The 26,191-nt window shown below is 45.0% G+C and overlaps 1 protein-coding gene across 1 annotated transcript in view; it reads right to left on the reverse strand.

Moving 5' to 3' along the window:
- Positions 1-26,191, reverse strand: part of TPRG1 (tumor protein p63 regulated 1) — a 90,703-nt gene that overhangs the window by 43,758 nt on the left and 20,754 nt on the right. Inside the window, exon 4 of the mRNA XM_066602136.1 lies at positions 19,994-20,170. Within this exon, the coding sequence (XP_066458233.1) occupies positions 19,994-20,170 (177 nt within the window). The remainder of the gene's footprint in view (positions 1-19,993; positions 20,171-26,191) is intronic.

The raw sequence follows: 26,191 nt of genomic DNA on the forward strand, positions 1-26,191 counted from the left end.
GGGTTCCAGCGTGGGATCGTTAGTATTGGGACGATTGCCCCGCTTGTAGGCAGGGCTCCTAGGGTTAGGTTGTTCTGTTAGAGTAGGGACTCACAACACTAGGACCTTTGATGTGGACTCATGAGCCTACATACTTTGGCCAAATTACTAACTAGCTTTTCCGTGTGCTTATGCATGTTGGTATTATTTTGGTAAATGTTTTTGGTGCTTGTCTGTTGTTGTTAGATGTCTGCTCCCAAGTACCGTTTGCAGTTCAGTTTGTTATGGTGTTCAGCGAGCATGCACGTTCCCCTGTCCTAATCCTTTCCCTCTAGTCCTTGTTTGGGTTGCATGCATGTAGGTCGTTGTTTGCAAGGATGTAACAGCAGGGCTTCCAAGAGCCATTTTTAAGCTGGATAATGTTCAGCCACACTGAAAGGATGTCACAGGAATGCCCCCACAACAGCCGGGCGCTCCCAGCGGGGAACAGCTGGATGCAGAAGACAAGCAGGGACACCACACTTGTGTTCTGCATCCTCCGCTCAGAGCGCTCGGCTGTATGACAGCCGGGCACTCGAAGCGGGGAACAGCTGGATGCAGAAGGCAAATGGGGACATCCTGCTAGTCTTCTGCATACTCCACTGGGAGCGCAAGGCTGTATGACAGCCGGGCGCTCCCAGCGGGGAACAGCTGGATGCAGAGAACAAGTGGTCCCCCGCATCTTCTCTGCATCCTCCGCTGGCAGCACAAAGTGATCGTTCACTGTTTGAGTGATCATCTTGCGATGTAAATGACAACGATTATAGCTCAAAAGTCGCTCATAAGACATCTTTTGAGTGATAATCGTTGTGTCTATATGGGCCTTTACATATATCAGATAATTAGTTGCTGCAGTCACAAGTCCCTGTGACGCAGCAGGGGACCAGGCATCGTTTATGTGCTTATACAGCACTGAGCAGATTTCAATATTTTCTTCTTCTCTCCAAGCTATCCTTTTAAGCTGACAGAGCCCGTTTAAATCTCTACTTATTCTAACCTTAGGAGTCCAGTGGATGGTCCTATTCAGTGTCCGAGAGCCCTCCTGTAATTAACAGATGTAGCTATTGATTATTAAATGGGACCACCCATTAGACTCATAAACCCAAAATTGAAGGTAATAAAATACAATTAGGTTGGGTTAACACGGGACGGAATTGCCGCGGAATTTCAGTGAATACTTTCTGCAAGGAAATTCCGCTGGCAATTTTTATCCCGGGATAAAGCAGCAAAGTGGACACTGCGCTAAAATTGGCATGCCACGCTGAATTCAAAGCCACGGCATGTCAATTTTATCGCCGTTTCCACTTCAGCCATTTCTCCTCTCTATGGGGAAGAGCTGGCCGCAGCGGAATAAGCCGCTTGAAAACCCGCGGGACTTCAAGCTGCGGAAGTCTCACGGAATTTCCGTGTTGTCGCACCCGTAATGATGAATATTTTCCCACAAATTATATATCATTCTGCTCAGCTCCAACTAATTATTCTCTGACCTATGCTACTCAGTCATTTCTTTTCCATATTGGTCTCATAAACACATACTGGGCAACACTAGTGGCCACAACTGCACAGATGCAGATTTACACCGCTTCTTCCATTCACTTCTACCACTATGTTACTTTTTAGCATGATATTGACAAACAAGACAGTTCAGGATGAACACAGCATCCAGCCTGGCTAGGAGGCTGAGTGAGCTTGTCCTGCAGTGGATACAATTGCGGAAAGACACAAAAGAAACCAATTTTAATGACATGTTGTAAATTTAAAGAATAAAATACAATTGATTATCAGTAGTCCATGCTGAGTGCAGGGCAGTCCTTTATAGTGGCTTACTGGATTAACCCGTTCCCCTCTGAACTAGAACTAGATCGGCTCATAATGAAGATGTATAGAATCCTCCATACAATAGCAGTCACAAGAAATATACAGAGATGCATTTCTCTCTACGATATTGTACCTGCAGCACAAAACGCACCGGGTACATTGTCAGTTGCCAGATCTGAAAAATGGCAGTTCCTTACAAGAAAACGTGTGATTGCTTTAATGGAAGGAATGTGGGGCAGGCAGAGACACGCAGAGCCTCCTTAACTGACATATATACACATGTATTCATTCACAAGCTTCTTCGTAATTATCTTCCTTTGGGGAGGTTGTACTGAGCCAGTGGCAGAGTATAATAACAAGATATAATTACATGATAAAAGCACATCCCTCAGACCCCACGCCCCATAAAAAAAAACACAGCCCTAACAACAGGGTGCCTGGAGTTATCCTAGTTTTGACTGTACAATTACAGAACTTGGAAGAGTCAGGTATTTAATTTGAGATTACCTCTTGCCTGCAGTGCACTCCCCCACCTTAGCTCAGGGATAAATACTTGGAAAATCTGATATGCTGACTTCAAAGTTAGCAGCTTCCAGACCACCATAAATGATGACCCACTTCTGTCCTGCTGCCCCAACTCTTGCAGGATGAACCAGCAGATGGAGACTATCTGTCCTATCCATACATCAACTCATTCCTCATTGCAAACAAATATCATGCAAAGAGGCCTTATAAACATGAAGGGGGTAATAAAGGGTTAAAGGGGCTGTCGGAGTTAAGAAAACCGCTGTCAACGGGTCCCCCATACTTTAACATTAAAAAATCGTTGAGTACTCACCTCTCCCTGCTCCCCAATTCGTCCCACACCGCCAGCTCTGGTCTGTTTACAGGCAGCTGTGATGTCACATAAACCTGCTGCAGCAGCTAGTGGTGGCACTCAGCCGCGATTACTATCATTAGCTGTTGCAGCTTGTTTGTAACTTGAGCCGAAGTCGGATGACGAATGGGGGAGCAGGCAGAGGTGAGTAACTGATAATTTTTTTTATTTTAATGCATGGGGGACCTGTTATAAAGGGTTTCCTTATATCGGACAACCCCTTTAAGCACATAGAACACTGGTTATCTAACTGAATGCTTGGTTACACTGAGGTATACTATAAGAAGTGGTGCCCAAAAGCTGGAGACCCCAGACCATGTGATATGATGGGTTGGCAGTGTTATTCTGCGTTGGACAGCGAGAGAGTTACATCTCCCTCTGGTGCCAGCGCCAATAGACTGGCTGGATTGTCTTTCAGCCCAGACAACCTATCAGCTTCCATGTTAAGGTATTTAAACCGACTCCTTGGTATGTGAAATGCTGGTTACACATCTAGTGTGCTGGCCATCACTCTGTGGTAAGGTTTCTGTGATCCTGTGTTCAGAAGTGTTGCTAAAGACAGTTTTGAGCTTAGTTCCCTAGTCTCCGTAGTTCGGGTTTAGTGTAAGGTGTCGCCAGTGCACTTTGGTCTGGTTTCTGGTCTCTCTTCAGCGTTGGACCCGGCCCGTTCAGAGCAATTCTGGTATACCAGCTCACCAGTTTCTCACTATATCTTACAAAAGTAGTTTAAGTTCGTCTAGATAAACCTGGATTCCTAACCCTCCGTTTAGGCACTGTGTTCAGTCCCGCAAGTCAGCGTTAGGTCGCTCTGTCTGGTCCTAACAGACATGACAGCCCTAATGAAAAACACTGTGCAAATGTGTAATATGTAAGGGGAAGTCATAAATAAAGCTGGTTCCCTAGTTTCATCCTGAGGATGTGCTGCTTAGGGCTGAATATACAGTAACTAATGTCACCTAGTTTAATATTCCCACACTGGATGGCTGACATACTTTAATGCTATACTTCATCATCTACTTCCCAGCTACGTTTTCACCATGACCTCCTCATAAAAGTCTTCCCCTCCAGCAAACAGCATCATATTAAAGCATAGTATAGGCAGCTCCGCATGAGAGAAAGTGAGTTGAACATGCTTGTAATTACATTCCCGCACACTGATTATATGTGTAATAGATTCTAACTACTAGTATAAAGATGACATACAGGACGGTGTACATTTATGTGCAAATACTGGACTTTTTCCATTAGCTGAGCATCACGTTGCAGACACTCTACTGCAGCGTAATAATCACCGGGAAAATTTGAGGTTGATTATATTGTATGTGAATAAAAAGAAAACCACCATGGGTGAATTTTAGAGCTTTAGTGACCTCTGCTGGAAACAATAGGTAATACACAGTATATAAGACTTGCAACTTGCCAGTATCCATTCTGCTTATGATTGCTGCACATTTATATGTAAAAAGTATATTTATGCTTAGTTGGTGGTTGTCATATAAAGGGTTCTGGAAAGAGAAATCATTTATTCTTAAAGAACAATCCACCTTAAATTACATTTTATTGCTGCCCCATTTGCAGAAGTGTAGCTAGTAAGATAAAGAAATAACCTGCTCTGCAGTTTCTTATCAGTTAAACTGGAATCTCTTAAGAAATTAGCGTTGTAAGTTAAGATGAAGACATACAATACTAAGTATCTAAATATGTGGTTCTGCTAAATAAAGTGAAACTGAGAGAAACACAAGGTCTCCTGATGGATTATCCATGCAAGCACAAATTAAAAAAAGAACAGAACATGACATTATTCAGTAGTCCATCTTGCTTCTCAGGGCTGTTTGCGTGGAAGTTCTGGTGACTTTCATCACTTGTAACAGGCAGGCATTTGCAGTGAACGAGGGCAAATCATCAGTTCTGTCCTTGGATGCGATTACAGATTCTGCAAGATGTGAGTGCCCTCTAGTGGCTGCATATGCATCTTCATAAGCAAATAAGGGAGATGGAATAATACTTCCACAGTGCCACCTATTGGAAGGCAGCATTCATGCAAGACAGAGTCAGACTCTTAAGGCTGCCTGTCCATGGCCACGCTAGCGATATTCCACCACGGAGGAGCAGGGGGGAGAACTGACATGCCTCCATGATGAGCACTAATAGATAGGCTCACCGTGGAAAATCGCAGCATGACGCGATTTGAATCCAGCGAGCGGAGGTCAGGCTGCGCTTTCCATAGATCTCCTTTGCAAAGCGTTCACGGCGTTACCCGCGGACGGATTATCGCCGCAGATAACACAATGACAACTCATGCATGGACAGGCAGCCTTATACAACCCGTGTAACAATGACTGGGAATTAAAAGCAAAGCCAGATTCCATGTACAGACAGCTGTTTCAGGATATTTGCCCTTCAACAGTGTACAGTAGGAGTCTGGCTTTGCTAGTGAGAGGCCTGGGACAGGGGTCAGAAATGCTAGGAAGAGCACCTAGACGGTGAGTGAGGAGACTCAAAAGGCCATTTATGCTCCTCTGGGTAATATGCAAATAAGGGAGATGGAATAATACCTCCACAGTGCCACCTATTGGAAGGCAGCATTCCTTCAAGCCAAAGTTAGACTCTTTATACAAGCAAACACCCTGAAACAGCTGTCTGTACATGGAGTGTGGCTTTGCTTTTAATTCCCAATCATTGTTACAAGGCTTGCATAAAGAGTCTGACCTTATACGGTTTCTTATTGAAGTGAATGGGAGTTATGGTAACAGCATAGCGCACTGTGCTACAGTGTTTCCATGATCCCCATTCACTTCAATGAGAGATATGGAAGCAGTGTAAGGTCGCCACTGCGGCTGTTAACACTCAACGAGATGGTCCGGAAACAGGCATGGGTTTCCCATTTCAGCCATGAAACGCTGAGATGGGAACACCCCTTTAATTCTGCTCCCACCTCTGGACACACAGTACAACGTGTAGGAGACGGGGAGGACTTGTGTTATCCTAGGCACAGAAGGTGCTGTCTGGTAGTCTTGTGTGAGTGATCAATGGGGCTTTACTGTAGCTGGAAGGAGTTACTGAAGCTGATGTCCATCATTTGTAAGTCAGGGTGCTCCAAGAGAGGCCATTATAAATGCGGCTACAGAGGGAACACTATTAGTAAGTGTGGGCTGCAGAGGAGGCACTATTAGTAAATGGAGCCACAGACAGCGCACTAGTACTATAGTAGTGGTGGTGGTGATGGGGGTGTCACAGATGGGAGGGGGGAGACCCGACAGATCCCAGCTCTATCGACAATTTGTCACAGATCAACTATTCCGAGTGCCCTCGCCACTGCCAGCACTGGCCACAGCAGAGCCTAGATCGTGCCCTCGCCAGACTACAGGTGGATTTGTAACCAGCTTTCATGAGGTCCTGGCACATGCAGACTTAAAGCACAAACCACCCCCTGATCCGGCCTAACGCACTCCAGCACACTACAATGCCGCTTACACACACACACGATGCCACCACCAACTGTTATGGTAAACTGGGACCCACAATATGAATTATGAACACAATCTTCGGAGTTTATGGCCCGTATTAAAACGGACAAAGCTTGACTAATAAATTGCAGATTTATTCAAGAAAAAGACTAGAAGTGTGTGTGTATAATTGTATATATATATATTATATACATACACATACACACACACACACACACACACACACACGAACCTATACTAGCATTGACATCTACTAAGGCCAATTTCGAGTAAGGCCGTTTTAGTAGGCAAAATTTTGTCTCTAGTAACATCGATTGCCCCTAATAACACCGGCGGGTGCCGCCCACGTGACCTTGCTGCTGAACCCATATAATCTCCTGCTCGGCGTCTCCTCCTCCTGCTGCTAATGCAACCCACCCTTCTGCATTATCTACGATGGGTAATACGCTAGTACAGTACAGTACTGTACAATTGCCTTCCAATATAACTGCATAGAGAACACAGTGATAACACTGAGGACAGATAATAATGTCACCTACAGTCCTATGTAACACCACAGAGAACACAGTGATAATGCTGAGGACAGATAATAATGTCACCTACAGTCCTATGTAACACCACAGAGAACACAGTGATAATGCTGAAGACAGATGATGTACTATAGTTCAGTAGATGTCACCCGCAGTCCTATGTAACACCTCAGAGAACATAGTGATAACGCTGGCGACAGAAAATGTCACCTGCAGTCCTATGTAACAGCACAGCGAACACAGTGATAAGGCTGAGGACAGATCATGTAGTAGGGGTGACCTGCAGTCCTATGTAACACCACAGTAACATGTTCAATAACATGTTAAATGTTCATTTATTCTTTACAGTAGGCTTTTATATTTATTATTGTTATTGTTTTTGTAATTAAAGACCGTATTTATTCTTTATTAAATGTGGTTTGGTGTGTTTTTTGGAATGTCTAGAATAAATTAATTGGATTTATATGGAAATAATTACCTCTAGTAGCAACGGTTTCAGGTAAAGCCGATTGCTTTTGGACAGATTAACGTTATTTTTTTTTAATATATACAGAGGTTTTACTAAATATATATATATATATATACACATATACACATACATATGCACAAATACATACACACACACACACACACACACACACACATACGGTACATACATACATACACACAAAGGATATACAAACTAAGTTCCCGCCCCCTCCCATTGCAAACAGTTGCGAGGGGCAGAGAGGCAGCGGGAGCTCCGAGCACTAGCTTCTGTACCATCCCACCTCCTCTCCTTGCAGAGAGGGGCAGCATATATCGGCTGGGCGTGAAAACCCAACGAATATACGCCCATCTGAATAAGCCCTAAGTTTGGTATCGTAGTAATTGTACTGAACCATAGAATAAAGTTATCATGTCATTTTTGTTTCAGTTTGTTTACCGTAGAAATAACAAGCACCGAAAGATGGCGGAATGTCGTTTTTTTTCCCTTTTACTCCACTTACAATTTTTAAAAAGTTTTTCAGTACATTATATGGTACATTTAATAGTACCATTGAAAAACACAACTCATCCCGCAAAAAACAAGCCTTCATACAGCGACGTCGATGGATAAATAAAGGAGTTATGATTTTTTAAAAGGGGGAGGAAAAAACAAAAATGGGAAGAAAAAAAAGGGCCCCGTCATTAAGGGGTTAAATAGAGGTTGGACAGACATCTGTCCGAGATGATTTAGTGAATTCTGCATTGAGCAGGGGGTTGGACCCTGGAGGTCCCTTTCAACTTTATTATTGTATACTAGATATTAGCTTCTGGGCCAAATCCTGATTGATGGCAACCCATTCCTGCCTCATCAGTGCTTGGAATTTATCTGTGTTTTTGTTTATCCATCTGCATTTGATAAGGTTCTCAATGGGATTGAGATTTGAAGAGTTTCCTGGCTATGAACCTAAAATTTCAATGTTTTGTCCAACGAGCCACTAAATTAACACTTTTGCCTTATGACAAGGTGCTCCATCAAGCTGGAAAAAGCATTGTTGATCATTAAATTGCCCATGGGTTCATTGGGAAAAGTTGCACTTGAAGAATGTTTAGATCAAACTACTAATGACCACTTGTCCGTTAGTATGTATGTGTGTGGGTGTTTCTCATGCTTTGCCCCTGATGGTGATGTCATCGCAGGTCTTACAGCATACATAAAACACAGAGCCTGACCGACAGAAGAACAACAAAGTTAAAGCTCTGGGAAGGAAAGAACAAAATGAGAATACAACCAAGCCGTTTAATATCTCAGACACAACTCAGTGGTCCTGACAGGAGACACCGACCTACCCCTACCACAGAGATCCGGTGGGCTGAAGTACCTGCGGTGACATCATTGCTGTGAGAGGAGCCATTCTGGAGTTTAGTAGAAACTACTGTATACTCGATAAGCCGACAGCAGTTACTAGAGCCTGTGATGAGGTTACTGTCGTGTGATCACCTGTGTGGGTGGAGTCAGAAATCACATGACATGGGGCGTGTCACTGTATCCAGGAGGCGGCTGTGTGTTGCCTGGAAATTAGGATGGATGTGGATGTACCACAGCTGTGTGTGTGATGTGTGTGAATCAGGATGGATGTACCACAGCTGTGTGTGTGATGTGTGGGAATCAGGATGAATGTACCACAGCTGTGTGTGTGTGATGTGTGGGAATCAGGATGCATGTATCACAGCTGTGTGTGTGTGATGTGTGGGAATCAGGATGCATGTACCACAGCTGTGTGTGTGTGATGTGTGGGAATCAGGATGAATGTAGTAGAGCTGTGTGTGTGATGTGTAGGAATCAGGATGCATGTAGTAGAGCTGTGTGTGTGATGACTGGTAATCAAGATGGATGTAGTACAGCTGTGTGATGTGTGGAGTCTGGATAGAGGTAGTACAGCTGTGTGTGTGATGTGTGGGAATCAGGATGGATGTACCATGTAGCAGAGCACTGGCAGAAACACTGGTACTATAATTTCCTAATAATTAGTAGTACCATTCTTTATTCATGGCAGTGTTCTTAGGTAAAGTTGTGAATGAAACACACACAGGTTTTGTTTGGGTAATTTACACAGCTTTTGAAGCCAAAATCATATAAGGAGATTCTCTTTGTATGCTTTTGGCTTCAAAAACTATATTTTTTTAAATTGCACGGGTGACAGCATCCTAAGGGTATGTTCTGACGTTGTAGTAACCACAATGCAGTCATAATGATATTCATCCATGATGGACGATATGTTCGGTTCCGTCATAACACGGACCCGTTTGGCCAGCGGATTCCCCTTTCCTGCTCCCCGAATGGAGCAGGAAAACGGAATCCCCGCCGCAGATGTGAAAGCAGCTTTTCTCAATGATCAATGGGAACTGTAAAATTACCATTTAATAGTATTTAACTTGAAAATATGAGTAAAGAAGATAGTAATTACCTAACATTTGGCAATATGCAACACATAGTAAGCCAAGAAGGATGCGTCATGTAAGAGAAAACCTGTTAAAATACCATTTCCAATAGTAGCCAAGTCATTACATATATTCTTATTTTTATATACTGTACATAGAAGAATATTACACACTACAGTTCAAGATAGATACTGGCAGAAAAACATGCCATCCTCCTTCCCCCTCGTCCTTGGCCATGTAACACATGGTAATTACTAAGGGATACTCAGGTCTTTACTAGGGTGTCCGGTTATATAACCCAAGTCCCTGTCACACTTTGCTAAGGAAATTCATTAATCCTGACATTATCATCTCATTAGGAGGTGAAAGAATCCTTGAAAGGTTTGCAGAGAGTTTGTCACAGCAGAGAAGTCACCGTGACATGCGAACATTTCTGTGTCATGTGGATTCTTACATTTGCTACCCTTCCCGGTACAAATACTATATATTTGGGAGGTGTATAGTAATATAAAAAGTAATGGCCAACTTCCAGCAGGGACATGAACAGCCAGTGAGCTGCTAATGTAGCTCTTACAGCACTTCCACATCACACAAGTCTGTGTCAGTAATAATAGAAGGCTGCCGTCGGAGACTAGTTACAGATCGCAGGCGTTGCAACCTACTATACCAAAAGTAATCAACCAGCTGAAAAATGTATTCTTAAACATAAATGAGACATGGAATCTAATTGCTTGCCTATGTGTGGCATAGAGTGGTAATGTAGCAGAATGCAGTCCCAAGCTCTCGCTCACGACCTGAAGGTTGTAAGTTCAATCCCCGCATGGTTCAGGTAGCCAGCTCAATGTAGATTCATCCTTTCGAGGTCAGTAAAATGAGTACTGATGGTTAAAGGGGTTGTCCCGCGCCGAAACGGGTTTTTTTTTTTTCAACAGCCCCCCCGTTCGGCGCGAGACAACCCTGATGCAGGGGTTAAACAAGAACACCAGACAGCGCTTACCTGAATCCCCGCGCTCCGGTGACTTCTTACTTACCTGCTGAAGATGGCCGCCGGGATCTTCTCCCTCGGTGGACCGCAGGGCTTCTGTGCGGTCCATTGCCGATTCCAGCCTCCTGATTGGCTGGAATCGGCACGTGACGGGGCGGAGCTACACGGAGCCCCATTGAGAAAAGAAGAAGACCCGGACTGCGCAAGCGCTTCTAATTTGGCGATTAGACGCTGAAAATTAGACGGCTCCATGAAAACGAGGACGCTAGCAACGGAGCAGGTAAGTGAAAAATTTCTGATAACTTCTGTATGGCTCATAATTAATGCACAATGTACATTACAAAGTGCATTAATATGGCCATACAGAAGTGTATAACCCCACTTGCTGCCGCGGGACAACCCCTTTAATAAATAAATTACCTGAAAGCGCTGCGGAAGAACTATACAAATAACAAGTTCCCCCCCATACTAGTTTTCGCTCCCGAGGCCCATGTACTGTGTCTTTGACTAGACACTTTTTAATGTTGACTAGTAATATTGTATCATTCGTCTAAGTTTCTCCCTGAATTTGTCTAAGGCTGCCTTCACACGGGCATTAAATTACGTGAGATTTGTGTTAGATGCACAAATATGAGCCCCATTGGGGCTGAGGTCATACACATGAGCGATGTTTTCCTGCATGGAACACGATGTGATGCTATGCGGGAAACAAAGTTACCTGTTTGATTTAAAGGGGTTTTCACATGACATTAAGTTACCTCCTTTTTAAAGGATAGGGAATAATTGGCAGGGTTCAACCATTGAGGTCCCCACCGATCCTGAGAATGGGTTTCCGGAGCATCTCACAATGAATGCAGCGGCGGTCGCACATGCACAATACTACTGCATTCATTTCAATGGACCGCCAGAGATGGCCAAGAGCTTAACTATTTTAGGTTCTTTTTGGACCAAGCAAATCATCTTCATGAATAATATGGTTTCTCACGAAACAGTCCCCCTTCTGCAGAGTCACAGGGCGACTGCAGATTCCATATATTATATAAAATAAAATTATTAAAAACTTTATCCAGGCCATTTAACCCCTTAAGGACCAGGCTGTTTTTGTACCTTAAGGGCCTATCTACATGGCCGTAGGCATTCTACGTGCGCCTGCCAGGCCATAAAAATGGCTGAATGGCAAAGGGCCCCAGAGCATATATGCCGAGGCCGCAATGCCGTGGGGCCTGGAGAGACATTCCTCCTTCCCTCTTGCTCGCTGGCTCAACTCCTCTCTTCTCCCATGTAGTCATTTGCAATGGGATGGGGCGAGATGGGGGCGGAGCTAAGCGCCGCCCCCTGCCAGCCCAATATCCGCAGCCAGCAATGGGAGGGGTGGAGCAGGTTGCGCCCCCTCCCATTGCAAACAGCGGCAAGGGGCGGAGAGAAGAGAAAGGGAGGAAGTTTAGCAGTCATGCTGCTAAACTCCCTCCCACCTCCCTTCTCTGGCAGCTAGCATAGGCTCCCATGGGAATCTATGCAGCTGCCGCCGCCATGGAGGCGCCCGGTCGGGCGCTTTCATGCTACGGAAATACGCCCCTGTGCACTGATGCATTGTAAGCCAATGCATCAGGGGGGAAGTGTATATTGGCCGGGCGCGAAAATGGTGGCCGATATACGCTTGTGGGAATAAGCACTAAGGAATAAGCACTTTTTGGGGATTTTACCCATGTGGTAAAGATTATTTTTGCAGCATTTTTCCGTGACATATAGGACTATTTTTTTATATCTTTTTTACTGACTTTTTTTTTTCGTATTTTAGTTTTGTTGGGGGTAAAAAGTTAAAAAAAATTATTTTTGTTAACATTTATAGTTTGTTTTTTTTTAATTAGTATATTTACGCTAAATTAAAGTATGGGAACGGGTTCCTCATTTTGTTTCAGACGTTTTGATATATAATATGTATGGTTTTGGATTACAGGGTACATATGGTGATGGTTTTGGTTGGCGTCGGCTTTGGGTTATTTTCTTTCTTACGTATATATTTTTATTCTGTAATTTTGTTTTACTTATTTATGTAACATTTTTTTAACCATCTATGTCCCCCATGACATCATATAAGACCTCTGGGGGTCATTCACATGTTTTTTGTTTGGCACTTTTTACTTGTAGCTGGGGCATCCATAGGAGCAACATCTATAGGAGCCCCAGTTACAGGAGAAAACATCCCCTGTAGTGACATAAGTCACTGGCAAGGATGATCAGGGTCTGCTAGGACCCTGTAGCTCTGCTATAACAGGGGATCCCGGCGGTCATGTGATCACCGTCTCGTTTAGTGGAAGTTATACTTCCACTTTCAAGTACATAGCTCTCATTGAGCGCTGTGTACTTGGGAAAGGAGAAGACAGATAGGTTAAAAACCCCTCCTGCTGACAACCCAACATGCTTCTGATTGATTGCAGAAGCAGGGGCTATAATCCCCCCAGCCATATTTTTACAATCGGCTGGGTTTAAAGCCCAGGACCAGGTGCCATAAATTTACAATGCTTGGTCCTTAATAGGTAATGTGTAATATTGTTTTACATGTGTAATACGTAGTACATAACAAATACGCAAGTAATAGAGATGAGCGAACGTGCTCGGCCACGCCCCTTTTTCGCCCGAATACCGCGATTTTCGAGTACTTCCGTACTCGGGCGAAAAAATTCGGGGGTCGCCGTGGCGGCGCGGGGGGTTGCAGTGGGGAGTGGGGGGGGGGGGGAGAGGGAGAGAGAGAGGGCTCCCCCCTGTTCCCCGCTGCTACCCCCTACGCCGCCACGCCTCTCCCCGCCCCCCGGCGCACCCGAGTACTTTTCACCCGAGTAGTGAAGTACTCGAAAATCGCGGTATTCGGGCGAAAAAGGGGCGTGGCCGAGCACGTTCACTCATCTCTAGCAAGTAACATACGTATTTACTGCATATTTTAAACATCCGTAGTCGACAATGGGTGTGTTACGTGCATAATACACACCAAAATAGGACATGCTCTGTTTTTTTTAATACGTAATATGCCCGTGAGAAAACCGCAGGTCTCAACAGTCCAATGCAAACCAATGGGCTTCTAGCAAAACATGTGTATAAGGTCTGTGTCACACGAGCGTAACTGTGCAGTGTTTTGCGAGCGCAAAATCTGCACCCACAATAGTGAAAACAATCCCTTGATTTTAATGGGTTTGTTCACATGGGCATATTTTGTGCACGTGTTTAGGTCATGCAAAAATACACAGCAAGCTCTTGCGGATTTGCACAGGAAAATGGTATATATTGAGCTAATTAGACTAATTGTCTATTACAATTAATGAGAGCATGGTTGCGTGTTTTTTTGCACGTGCAGTAAAGCATGCAAAGGCGTGTACTAAAACGCAACGCTCACTGTGTAAATATACGGCAGAAATTCGCACATACAGGTGTCATATACAGCAAACATACACCCGTGTGACTGAGCCCTTTAAATGCTTTTCAAGTTTTAAAAAATACATAACCTCTCCTCAAGATAGGTCAACAACAGCTGATTAGCAAGGGTCCAACACTTGGGACCACAGTGGATCAACTATTCTCCAAGCCACAGTCACAGTGTAAAGAGCAAGAAGCGAATAGTACCATACATTCTGTAGTGGCCGGGTATGGTATTGCAGGCTTACTTACTTCAATGGGACCTGTGCCTGCAATACCATGTTAGGCTACTGCACAATTAACAGTGCTATCTGCCTCCTGCTCTGTACATACACTATGACAGAGGCCCAGTGAACAAACAGCTTATCGCTAGGGGTCTCGAGTGGCAGACTCCTGTATTATCATCTGACATGTCAGTCTCAGCAGCACGCAGGTCTCATTATTCCACCACTCGGTAGTTGGAAGATTGGATAGCGAAGGAAGTTACAGTGTATAAGCTCTAATAGCTCAGCTTTTACACACAGCCAAAGTTTTACTAAGTACTTCTGTTTTCTACATTTGGTGTTCCTCCTACTTCCCTATGCATCATAATGAACGCTGCCCTGAGAGCTGCCTGGCTGTAATAACTAATAAGGATACCCATTGTCATTTATATATGGAACCCTTGAAAGTACACAGCTGTTTATTAATATGTGAACTCTGTGCATTCTCCACTAACCCCTTACCTTGACTGCACCGTCCATACCCATAATACGCTGAGTATTAGTTGAGTGTTTCCATAACTCTGATATTTCGGTTTATCAGCAGTTAACAAACACACAGCTGCTCATATCTCTCAGCGTTAGCCCGGCTCTGCAATTACACAGCATGCAGCACTCGTGCTGTTCCTGCTACATAATGGTATGTTACCTGTCAGGTACACAATGCACCTATATATTATATTTCTCTCTGTTGGTGATGCACGCTCTCCACATTTTTATAAAACCTATTAAAACCTGGAGCTGGTCCAAAAAAAGGAGTGTGAACACCCGGAGGGCTCTTTCACACGAGCTTTGTGCATTCACGCTGGCTGCATCGTGGCCGAAATACACGTGAAAAGGAAAAAGCTGCAATCAAAGCAAGGTCAAAAAAATAGATTATACCTACCCGATAATCGGGTTTCCAGTAGTCTCCACGACAGCACCAATTGAGATTGCCTCTTCCTGATAGGACAGGAACACACTGAGAGGTTAAAAGCTCCCCCCCTTCCCCACTTTCCTCAGTGGATTCTAACGAATTGCCGGGGTAGGAGCTTAAATTAAATTTTTTTTTTTTTTTGGAAAATTATATTCTATAATTTCTTTTCTATCAATTTAGGGGGGGGGGGGGGAAGGTACGGGTGCTGTCATGGAGACTCCTGGAAACCCGATTATCGGGTAGGTATAATCGATTTTTTCCCCAGTCGTCTCCACGACAGCACCAATTGAGACGTTACCAACTAAAGTCTTTTTCTAGGGTGGGATTGCTGCCGAGAGGACTTTGCGGCCGAAGGCCATGTCCTCATCCTGTTGCACTTTTACCCTATAATGTTTAATGACATGTGGGGCTTCTTCCAGACTGCGGCTTTGCATATCTGCTCGACCGAGGCTGAGCCATGTTCGGCCCATGAGGATGCTACTGCCCTTGTAGAATGGGCTTTAAGAGCTAAGGGGATTTCCTTCCCGAGGGCCCTATAGGACTCTAATGGCCAGGCGGATCCACCTGGCTATGGAGCTTTTTGCTGCTTTGCTCCCTTTGTTTGGGCCACTGAACTGGACGAACAGGTTGTCGTCCCGTCTCCAGTGGCTTGTCGCGTCTATGTAGCCTAGGACTGCTCTCCTGACGTCCAGACAGTTTAGGGTTTTTTCTTCTTCGTTTTTAGGCTTACTGAAGAAGGAGGGAATTATGATGTCTTGTGACCTATGAAAATGTGATACTACTTTCGGCATGAAGGCAGGGTCCGTTTTAAATACTAATTTGGAGTCAGAGATTTTCAGGAACGGGTGGCGAATGGACAGGGCCTGCAACACGCTAACTCGCCTTGCGGAGGTGATGGCTACTAGGAAAATAGTCTTGATCGTAAGCATTTTTAATCGGTAATGCTTCGATCGGCTCGAATGGTTCTGTTGTCATGGCTTTTAGGGCCCAATTAAGGTTCCAGTCTGGGCAAACATTTATGGGCCTGGGTCGCAGTCTAGCTGCTGCTGTCAGGAACCTGCTGACCCATCTGTTTTCTGCGAACTTTGTGTCGCATATAGCGCTAAGGGCTGCGATCTGGACCTTCAGGGTACTTGGAGAGAGGCCCATTTCTAGACCCTCCTGCAAGAACTCTAACATCAGAGGGATATCCGGGATGGAATCCCGGGAATCCCTTCCCTGTCTCCATGAGGAAAACCTTCTCCAAACCTTCTGGTAGATAAGGTGGGTCGTCTTTTTCCTGCTGGACATTAGTGTTTCGACCACTCTCTCTGAGAACTCCTTCCCTCTTAGTGAGGATTCCTCAAGAGCCATGCTGTTAAATGGAGCCTGTCTATGCCCGGGTGGTTCAGTGGCCCCTGTGATAGCAGGTCTGTCCCGGTAGGAAAGGTGACTGGGTCCTGGACGCTCAGTGTTGTCAGGAGACCGAACCAACTTCTCTTGGGCCAGAAGGGGGGGGGTCACCAGGATTAGTGTGCATACCTGGGTTCTGAAATGTTGTAAGACCCTGGGGATCAGCGGTATCGGAGGAAAGGCGTACGCCAGCCCCTCTCCCCAGTCCTGGCCTAGGGCGTCTATTGCTGTAGGATGATCTCCTGGCCGGAGGGAGAAGAAGTTGCTTACTTTGGCATTCTCCCTGGTTGCGAATAGGTCTAATTGTGGGGTCCCCCACTGGTTGATCAGGATTCTGAATGCTTTCAGGGAGAGAGACCATTCTCCTGGGTCTAACTGCCTCCTGCTGAGAAAATCCGCTTTTTGATTTAGTGTCCCCTTCAAATGTGTTGCCGTGATCGAAAGGATCCGGCGCTCTGCCCAGCATAAAATTCTTTTTGCGCGATGTTTTGCAGGGCGGGAGACCTTGTGCCCCCCTGGTGCCGAATATGGGCGACCGCGGTGGTATTGTCCGACAATATCTTTATGTGCTGGTTCTGTAGAGAGTTTCCTAACTGCTGTAGGACCCGCCATACGGCCTGTAGTTCCCTGTAGTTTGAGGATTGGTCTCTTATCCTTTGTGGCCATAGGCCCTGAAGGAATTGGTCCCCCACATGCGCTCCCGATCCCCAAGTGCTTGCATACGTTGTGATGTGCGTGGCCGGGTTCTGTATCCAGTGGACCCCTCTCCGCAGCTTCTCTGGAGATGTCCACCAATGCAGGGATGTCCCATGTGGATAGGACTGAGGCTTGCAGAGCTCTGGTGTGAGCCTGGGCCCATGCTACTCCTGGAATGCATGACATCAGGCTTCCCAGGAGAGACACGGCTTCCCGAATTGTGCATGATTGTCTCCGTAGGAAGATTTTGACCAGCCGTCGGATTTTTTGTATTTTTTCCTCGGGCAGGCAGGAGCATTGAGATTCTGAGTTGAGTGCTATGCCCAGAAACATTTTTTCCTTGCCGGGGTTTAAGCTGGATTTTTCCCAGTTTATGACCCATCCTAGGGACTGGAGAAGTTCTAGCACTATCTCCAGGTATTTTGTTAGGAGTTCCCTGGACTCTGCTATTATCAAAATATCGTCCAGGTAGGGTACTATTAGGATCGACTTCTTCCTTAGGTAGGTGGCTACCTCTACCATAATTTTGGTGAAAATCCTAGGTGCTGAGGAAATCCCGAAAGGCAGGCATCTGAATTGATGGTGCTCTATTCCTTTGCCCATATCCACTGCGAACCTTAGGTATTTCTGGGACCCCTTGTGGATCGGCACGTGGAAATAAGCGTCTTTTAGATCGATGGATGCCATGTAGGCCCCTCTGGGAATCAACTTTATTGCTGAGGAGATGGACTCCATTTTGAATTTCCTGTATCTGACGCAGGTGTTCAGAGGCTTCAGATTCACTATCATCCGCTGTTTCCCGCAGTGTATTCTTACTAGGAAGAGCCTGAAATAATGGCCCTGGGTTTCCTCGTTTCGAAGTACAGGGGATATTGCGTTTAGTTGTTGTAGGTCCCGAACGCTTTGCCTTAGTAGGTGTAACTGTTGCCCTGAACCTCCTGTGGTAACGAATTTCCTTCTGAGGAGGGACACCAGTTCTATCCGGTATCCCTGCTGTAAGATCTTTGGGATCCATGTACCTTCGCAAATCGCGGCCCATTGATCCGCAATGCTCCCCAGCCTTCCCCTACGGGGATGGCGTCAGGGTCTCTGCTTTTTGGCTCCCCCTGGTGGGGTTAAAGATATTCCTTCCTCTGCCCCCCTTAGGGTAACTCCAACGTCCCGTCTTGCCCTTGCCTCGGTAGGCCTCGGGCTGTTGCACTGGGGCACGGAAGAAGGTCTTCCCTCTATGTGGCTTTTCTTCCTGGCTTCTCTCAGGTTCCTTATTGTAAATTTTTTGCGCTCCTGCGCTAAGCCCCGCCCCCTCCGTGCGGCTCCTGATGCGAGCGTGATGACGTCACTACGCTGGACATGTGACGCGACGCCCCGCCCCCTGCCGTCAAAGGGCTTCCTGGAGCGCCGCGCTGTGACTATACGAGGAGGAGGAGGGGGACTGAGGCCCCCCCTTTGTACCCCCCATGGGCCGCCGCGGGAGGAACCTGGCCCGGGGGCTACCACCCCATGTGGTGTCCCGGGAGTCGTCTGGCTGGGAAGGGAGGGCAGGCTGACCCACTGCCCTCCGATCCGCCTGGGAGTAGCTTCTGGCTGGCTTCTCCACCAGCCCCTCTCAGAGATCCTGCCTCCTGGCAGGACAGGAAGACACTGAGGAAAGTGGGGAAGGGGGGGGAGCTTTTAACCTCTCAGTATGTTCCTGTCCTATCAGGAGGAGGCAATCTCAATTGGTGCTGTCGTGGAGACGACTGGGGAAAGTAGCATTTTCTCGTCCATTCACATGGCTAGAAGCAACGCATTAGTGAAAAAAATACGCAGCAGCCTGGAAAACCCTCTGTCGACATAAATCCTCTGATTAACTTCTACTGCCTAAATAGAGGCACCTGTAAGCTTTTCACAACTTTGGATACATCTAAACTCCCCCCCTCGCTTTTTTTTTTTTACAGATTCCATAGGAGTCTATGGTAGCTTCCTGCATAAGTCGGCTGAAAGATAGGGCAAGACCTATCTTTTCCAACAGCGTATAATATCAGCTGCTGTATTGGGTCACCAATGTCCTATTATTCCCGGCGCAAGGTTCTTCTGTGGATAAAAATTGGCCATCTGGATTAGAAACCAATGCTTCAGATGGTGGCGACTTTTAGCCGACGTATAAACGCGAGTAAATAGCTACGTAAAAACACTCGGGTGAATAAGGCCCAAGGCCGTTTTCACACAGCTGAGATTCTCGCACAAGATTTGTGTGTTGCAAGATACATGAATCTGAACCCTATTCTTTTGAATAGTGTTATACACATGAGCGGTTTATCCTGCATCACAACGCACCGCAATGCGGGAAACAAATGCTATTTTGGGTCGTGTCCTTACATTGCCAATTGTTTTCAATGGGGCCGGCAGCAGTATAGCACCATGTGCTGGGTGCACGCAGTGCAATGCAATTGCAGAGGATCGCTACCTCACCAAAGTAATGCAAGGTGACTTTGATATAAAGACGTCTCACCTCTGTGGGGAAAAAAATAAAATAAAAAATTGCACGTTGGCGAACGGCCTGATATCACGCTCGCCTGTGCAAAGTTAGCCTTAGTAACCTATACAGATTTCAGCGTATCCCAATGGGAGACAGCAAGTCCCAGCTGGCCACAATACCATTATACTGCATATGCATCCAGTAGACCTACCATACACAAAAGGTTTTACTGTATCTGTATTCTAAAAATGTCCCACTTACTTGTCTAAGGACCTCTCTGGAAATACGAATGAACCCCGACATATCCGGTCTATGAAGTTTAGAGGAACCTTCTGGATTTGTTGGCAGCAGAGCATGATGAAGTCATACTTGCAGATAAAAAGGCAATTGGCTGTTATTAGAACCACACGTTCCTTCTCATTGTTCCAATGATCAATTCTGTAGAGAAGAAGACAATAAATACTTCAGATGGAACAGTTTATGAGCACATTAAAACATGTACTACGTGCCAGTAAAAGGATACTATATGAGCATTTTGGCGTTTGACCTCAAGGTGGCAGCATTTTGTCAGTGTAAATAACCAGAGGGAATGAAACTGCATGCCAGCTTTTTAATTTGACATACTGGTGATTATTCATTCTGAAATCTTGTTAAAAAATATCTCCCATCTGGATTATGAACAAAACTGTAAAACCTCACAAGTTTCTGTGAGTGGCTGTCTTCATTTAGAAAGATTCTGACAGTCCCAGAGAACGCGAAAATAAGAGGAAAAAAATAATGCAAGCAGCTTTGGAACTCGCAAGAAAATGTTAAGAATCCCACACAAATGCAGGCTATTAAATGAGGACAAGAAGCCGTGTACATAAAGCAGCCACACTCACTGCAGAGCACATGGATACCACCAAGTGCTCCAGCTAATAACTCTGATGAAGAATTACCTGTGTGTCCGGTTTCACACGGGTGTAGTGTTACAACTCTGTAATACAGATCTGCAATACGGATGGGTCACAGATGACATTGCACCGTATGGCATCATTGCTTGATCTGTATTATCATAAGCTTCATTATCTACAGGGCAAATACTGATTGCCCAATAGAAAAGAATACCAATTAATGTGCGCTACTAAAATGTGGCCATGTGAACAGATACATAGATTTACATTAACTCTGTATTATGGTTCGCAAAACAGGGACCAAATATGGAGGTAAAATACAATCGTCTATTACTGTTATTTGGACCACTGCAGCTCATCCTTTTAGTTTTAAAGAGACTGTCACCATCCTTTTGCAGCCCCCACTGAGAGCACCACAAGGTAGCGCCTGTCACACTGATAGTACAGCGATACGTCTGCTGTGTGGATCTGTGCAGAAGTTTGGGAGAAACTTGTATTTTATTAGTAGCAGCCAGAGACAGAACTAGTCCTGCATATTAATGAGCTGCACCTAGCCACACCCACCCCGCCCTCCAGCCAATGATGGGCTGCTCTCTTTTCATGTCCACAACTGCGTTTTCACGGTGCGCAGTGTTGCCCGGACTTTCATTGATGCATGCTCACTGCGTGCAGACACTGCGTATGGATATACAAGTGAAATAGATCACAGCATGCGCTATTTCTCTGCATACGTGCACAGCAAGAGCCCGATACGTTTGTATGGGCTGCGTATGATACACAGTTCATATGCAATAGATTGAAACAGAGCGGGGAATTTAAAAGAAAAAAAGTCACACTGCGCATGTGCGTGTGATACACGGGCATGCACAGTGCCATACGCACTCATATGCGGTCTCTGCCAGCTTTCTGCTGGCAGAGAATGTTTGCAAAACAGGTAAAAGCCCATGGGCATGAGCCCTAATAAGCAGAGAGCTGTCAATCAATGGCGGGAGGGCGAGGTGAGAGTAGCAATGATGTGATTTTACGTAATATTTAAAAAAAATAATAATCATGATATCAAAACAATATTTAAAGAGGTTGTACAGCTGTAAACTATTGATGGCTTATACTTAGATACTTAGGACAGACGATCAATAGTATATTGGTGTGGGTCTGCCATTCAGGATCCTTGCTGATCAGTAGTTTACCAGACCGGTACGCTCCTACAATGAGCCGACTTCTGCAGTATGCAGACAGCTCTGTTCCCACTGCAGTGGCCAGGCTTAGTATTACAGGCAAAATTCCTATTGAAATGAATGGAAGCTTTGCCTGTAATACCGAGCCTGGCCACTGTAGTGAGAACAGGGCTGTCTGCTTCTTGCAGAAATCAGCTCAGTGCAAATGGACCATCAGTCGTTTACAACTGGACAACTCCTTTATTACCTAACACAGAACTGACATCTGCAAACAATTGTGCTTAGCAAGCACATATTAAAGAGAATACGAGTAAGTAATACTCCACAACTTGCAAATCATCTAATTCAAATTGGCATTTTAAACTGCTACATTCTGTAATACAAGCACATCCCATATGAAGTAATGTGTCACTGGCATCTTGACTCGGCATCAGTATCAGGATGCACTTTCACTTCCAGTGTGCCCCCCACCCACAATGCTTCCTACAACATCAGGATATATACTAATGCTTATTTCAACACCCCCCCCCCCCCCCCCCCCCCCCCAGATTCTTCAATTTCTCTGTAAGGGCTCCTTCACACAGGTGTAAAACACTATACCAATTTACATAGGCTTCCATGCTGCCACTCACACATATTGCGCAAAATATGCGCATAAAAGATCGCAGCATGTCCTATCTTGGCAAGTATTACGCGTGCATACACGCCAAGATAGTGCATGGTGATTGGTGGCACACAGCAAGTACGCAATTTCCTTGCGTACTTGCTGCATGCTAGGTTAGTCTCTTAGCTGCATCCTGTGGCTCCAGGAAAGAGAGTACGCCCTGTTTTTAATTTTATGCCGGGCCCAGCAAGTGGATGGGATTTTGTTGCAATGATAAAACCCCTTCCCGCTCCAGGGCGTAAGTTTACGTCCTGGCAGCGAGGTACTTCCCGCAACAGGGCGTAAACGTACGTCCTGGGGATAGCGGAAGATCACTTATAATCTCGCGCTATTCCGCAGCGGGAGCCGGCTGTCAGTCACAGCGGCGGGGGGGGGGGGGGGCATGCCTTATCACAGCGATCATCAGTGCAGTGTTGTAAGTCCCCCAGGGGGACACAAATTGATAAAAAGATAATAAAACTGAATAAAAAAGAAAAATGTAAAAAAAAAAAAAAAAAGTAAAAAACCCCATTTGTTATGCTTTTTCTCATATTAGCATAAAAAAAAAAATCTATGGAAGAATTGATGCGTTTTCTCTGCCTGTTATCAAAAAAAAAATTATAAAAGTTTTACAATATAGTCAAATGTACTCAAAAGTGGCACCGATAAAAACTACAGTTCACCGCGCAAAAAACAAGCCCTTATATGGCGGCGTCGACGGAAAAATAAAAAAGTTAAGACGTTTTATAAATGGAGAAGAAAATCCGCCAAAAATTGTTGCGTCCTTAAACCCAAAATAGGCCATGTCATGAAGGGGTTAAGGATGCCTTCACACTTGCGATAAAATCGCAGAATTATGAAACCAATGATTTTCAATGGTTTTATTCCCATTTACGATGTTTTCACTCCTGCAATGTTGCAATAAAAAAAAAATAGCAGCATGTCCTCTTTTTTTTATACCCCCTGTTTCTCTAGGGAGTCTCCTTTTTATTGCATCGCAACACACGAACGTGCGATTTTTGTGCGATACGATGCATTTTTAAAATGAGAGACTCCTATTGGCAAAAAAATTTACGATTTTATCGCAGGCGACAGCGATACAATGCGAGGTTGTTCTCAAGAAAAAACAGCACTGACACTCAAAAACTGCCTGAACACAATTGCGATTTTTGACGCGATTTTCTCGCGGCAAAATTGCCATGGTCAATATGAAGGAGTCCTTAGCCAATAATAATTCCTAGAAGTTCAAACTGTGAAATAAGCAAATCACACTTTTGTATGCTGCTCTCTTTTTAGCGAGTTCACACCTTCAGCAGGGGTAAATAAGAAAGATTTGCATGTTTCCGCTCACCATCCTTTGAGATAATGTTGATGAAAGTGATGTTATGCAAAACAGTGTGAGTATTCCTCCCAACGTTTGTGCAATGAAAGAGGGACAAGTGTAGAGTTGTATGGCAAATTTTTCGAATATGCCACGCCGATTTTAGACTGAGCCACCACACCTTCTGCATCCTGCCATAGTGCCCTTCAGTGACCCCCTCTCCGTTACAATCACATGCATGAGTAGTGCAAGAACTTAGTTCAGGCCGGTTTTACATCAGCCGGAGGTTCCCTCACAGATCCAGATGAAACATGCAGCGTTTTTTTCCTCCGTACAAAAGCCGAGCAGCTTTACAGTCAATGGGATGTCTGGCGCTGTTTGGTTCCATCTAGAAACAGAGCCATTCGGTCGCAGGGATTCCCCTTTCCTACTCCATGAACGTAGCAGCAAAGCAGAATTCCCGACGCACATGTGAAACCATGCATTTATTTTAACCCCTTAAGGACATGGCCTATTTTGGGCTCAAGGACGCAACGATTTTTGGCGCATTTTAAACTCCATTTTTCAAAAGCCATAACTTTTTTATTTTTCCGTCGCCGCGGCCGTATAAGGGCTTGTTTTTTGCGTGGCAAACTGTAGTTTTTAATCGGTGCCATTTTCGGGTACATTGACTATATTGCAAAAACTTTTATCATTTTTTTTTTTATAATCGCAGGGAGAGAAAAAAATTCTGCCATAATTTTTTTTTCTTTTTACAGCGTTAATCATGCAGCATAAATGACATAATGCATTTTTTGTGCGGGTCGGTACGGTTACAACGATACCAAAATTCTTATGTTTTTTTTAGGTTTTTCCACTTTTCTGCAATTAAAAAAAACCTTTTTTGGAAATCTTTTTTTTTCTAAATCGCCGCATTCAAAGTCCTGTAACTTTTTTACTTTCTCCATGGTCAGGGCTGTGTGAGGGCTTATTGTGTGCAAGACGAATCTTTTCCAGCCGGAATACGGCCGCTGCTGTAGACTCCTATGGGAGCCAATGACAGCTGCCGGAGAAGGGAGGTGGGAGGGAGTTTAGCAGTGTGTCTGCTAAACTCCCACACTTTCCCTTCTTCTCTTCGACCCTTGCTGGCTGTTTGGAATGGTAGGGGCCGGATGGGGCACAGCTAGTTGCTAAGCTACTGCCCCATCCCGCCCCCTCCCACTGCTGGCAGCCAAAAAGGGGTGGAGATGGGTCGGTAGCATAGCACACTAGCTTCCGCCCCGTCCTGCCCTTTCCCCTTGCCGAGAGCCGTCGAGAAGGTGGAAAGGGGGAAGCAGTTTAGCAGATCTAAACTGTCTCCCCCCGCCAAATCACAGACTTGGCGTATACTCGCTGGGCTCGGGCCGTCTGAAAAAATTCCAATAGAGCCTCCTCTGTTCTAGCATTACCATCAAGTGGGTTCAACCAAAAGGGATTTAACCTCCAAACTCTACCCAAACCAAATCCCACATCATTTATAATCAAATAGAATGAAGAGTGATTAGACACAGCTTGTGGTAAATATTCCTTTCTACAAACATAGGGAAGCATAGACGAAATACCTACCGGGAGATCTATTCTAGAAAGCGTATTATGTCAACTGGAATAGCAAAAGTATTGTCAAATTTCTGGATTTGTCAACTTCCACCGTGTTTGCAACCTTTCTAAATAGTGGCCAGGGCTCAGCAAAAAGGGAAGGGCCACCACAAAATGACTAATATGCTATAATTTATGAAGAAATGTAAATAAAAAACAGAGACAATTGCTTTTTTATTAATTTTGCCTCCCAAAAAAACTGCAATAAAAGTGATCAAGAAGATCATATTGTACCCCAAATGATAACAATACAGCTTGACATGCAAAAAACAAGACCTTACACAGCTCCATAAATGGAAGAATGAATACAGTGATGCAAGAAAAGAAAGCATTTTTCAAAATAAAGTTTTTTTTGTGCTAAAGTGCAAAAACCTCAAAAAATATGGGTAATTTACACCAGAAACTGACATAAATTGTAGCACAAAGTTGCACCAGCCTACAGCTGCCAAAGATTTGACTTGCACCACTGAATAAAATTAGTGCATTTCCCTCCAGCTCACTTTGAATTAAGACCAGCATATAAAATGTCATTCTAAGGCCTCCTGTCCATGGGAGAGTTGCAATTGTGAGATCCACGGTGATAAATCGCCTCCTGGACATCGCTAAAAATCACATGAACAGGCAGCTGCTCACTGGAGCAGCTGCGCTTAAAAAAAGCACAGCTGCTCCAGGAGGAGAGAGAGAGAAGAAGCTCCGCAGGGCTTCAGGATTTCCCCATAGCAGGGGGAGAGAGGGCGGGGCTATGGGGGATTAAAACATAGCCCCGCTCTGTCTCTCCCTGCTATGGGGGTTAACCCATAGCTCCGCTCTATC

Source organism: Eleutherodactylus coqui, chromosome 1 (genome assembly GCF_035609145.1).
Source record: "Eleutherodactylus coqui strain aEleCoq1 chromosome 1, aEleCoq1.hap1, whole genome shotgun sequence".
Taxonomy (NCBI): Eukaryota; Metazoa; Chordata; class Amphibia; order Anura; family Eleutherodactylidae; genus Eleutherodactylus; species Eleutherodactylus coqui.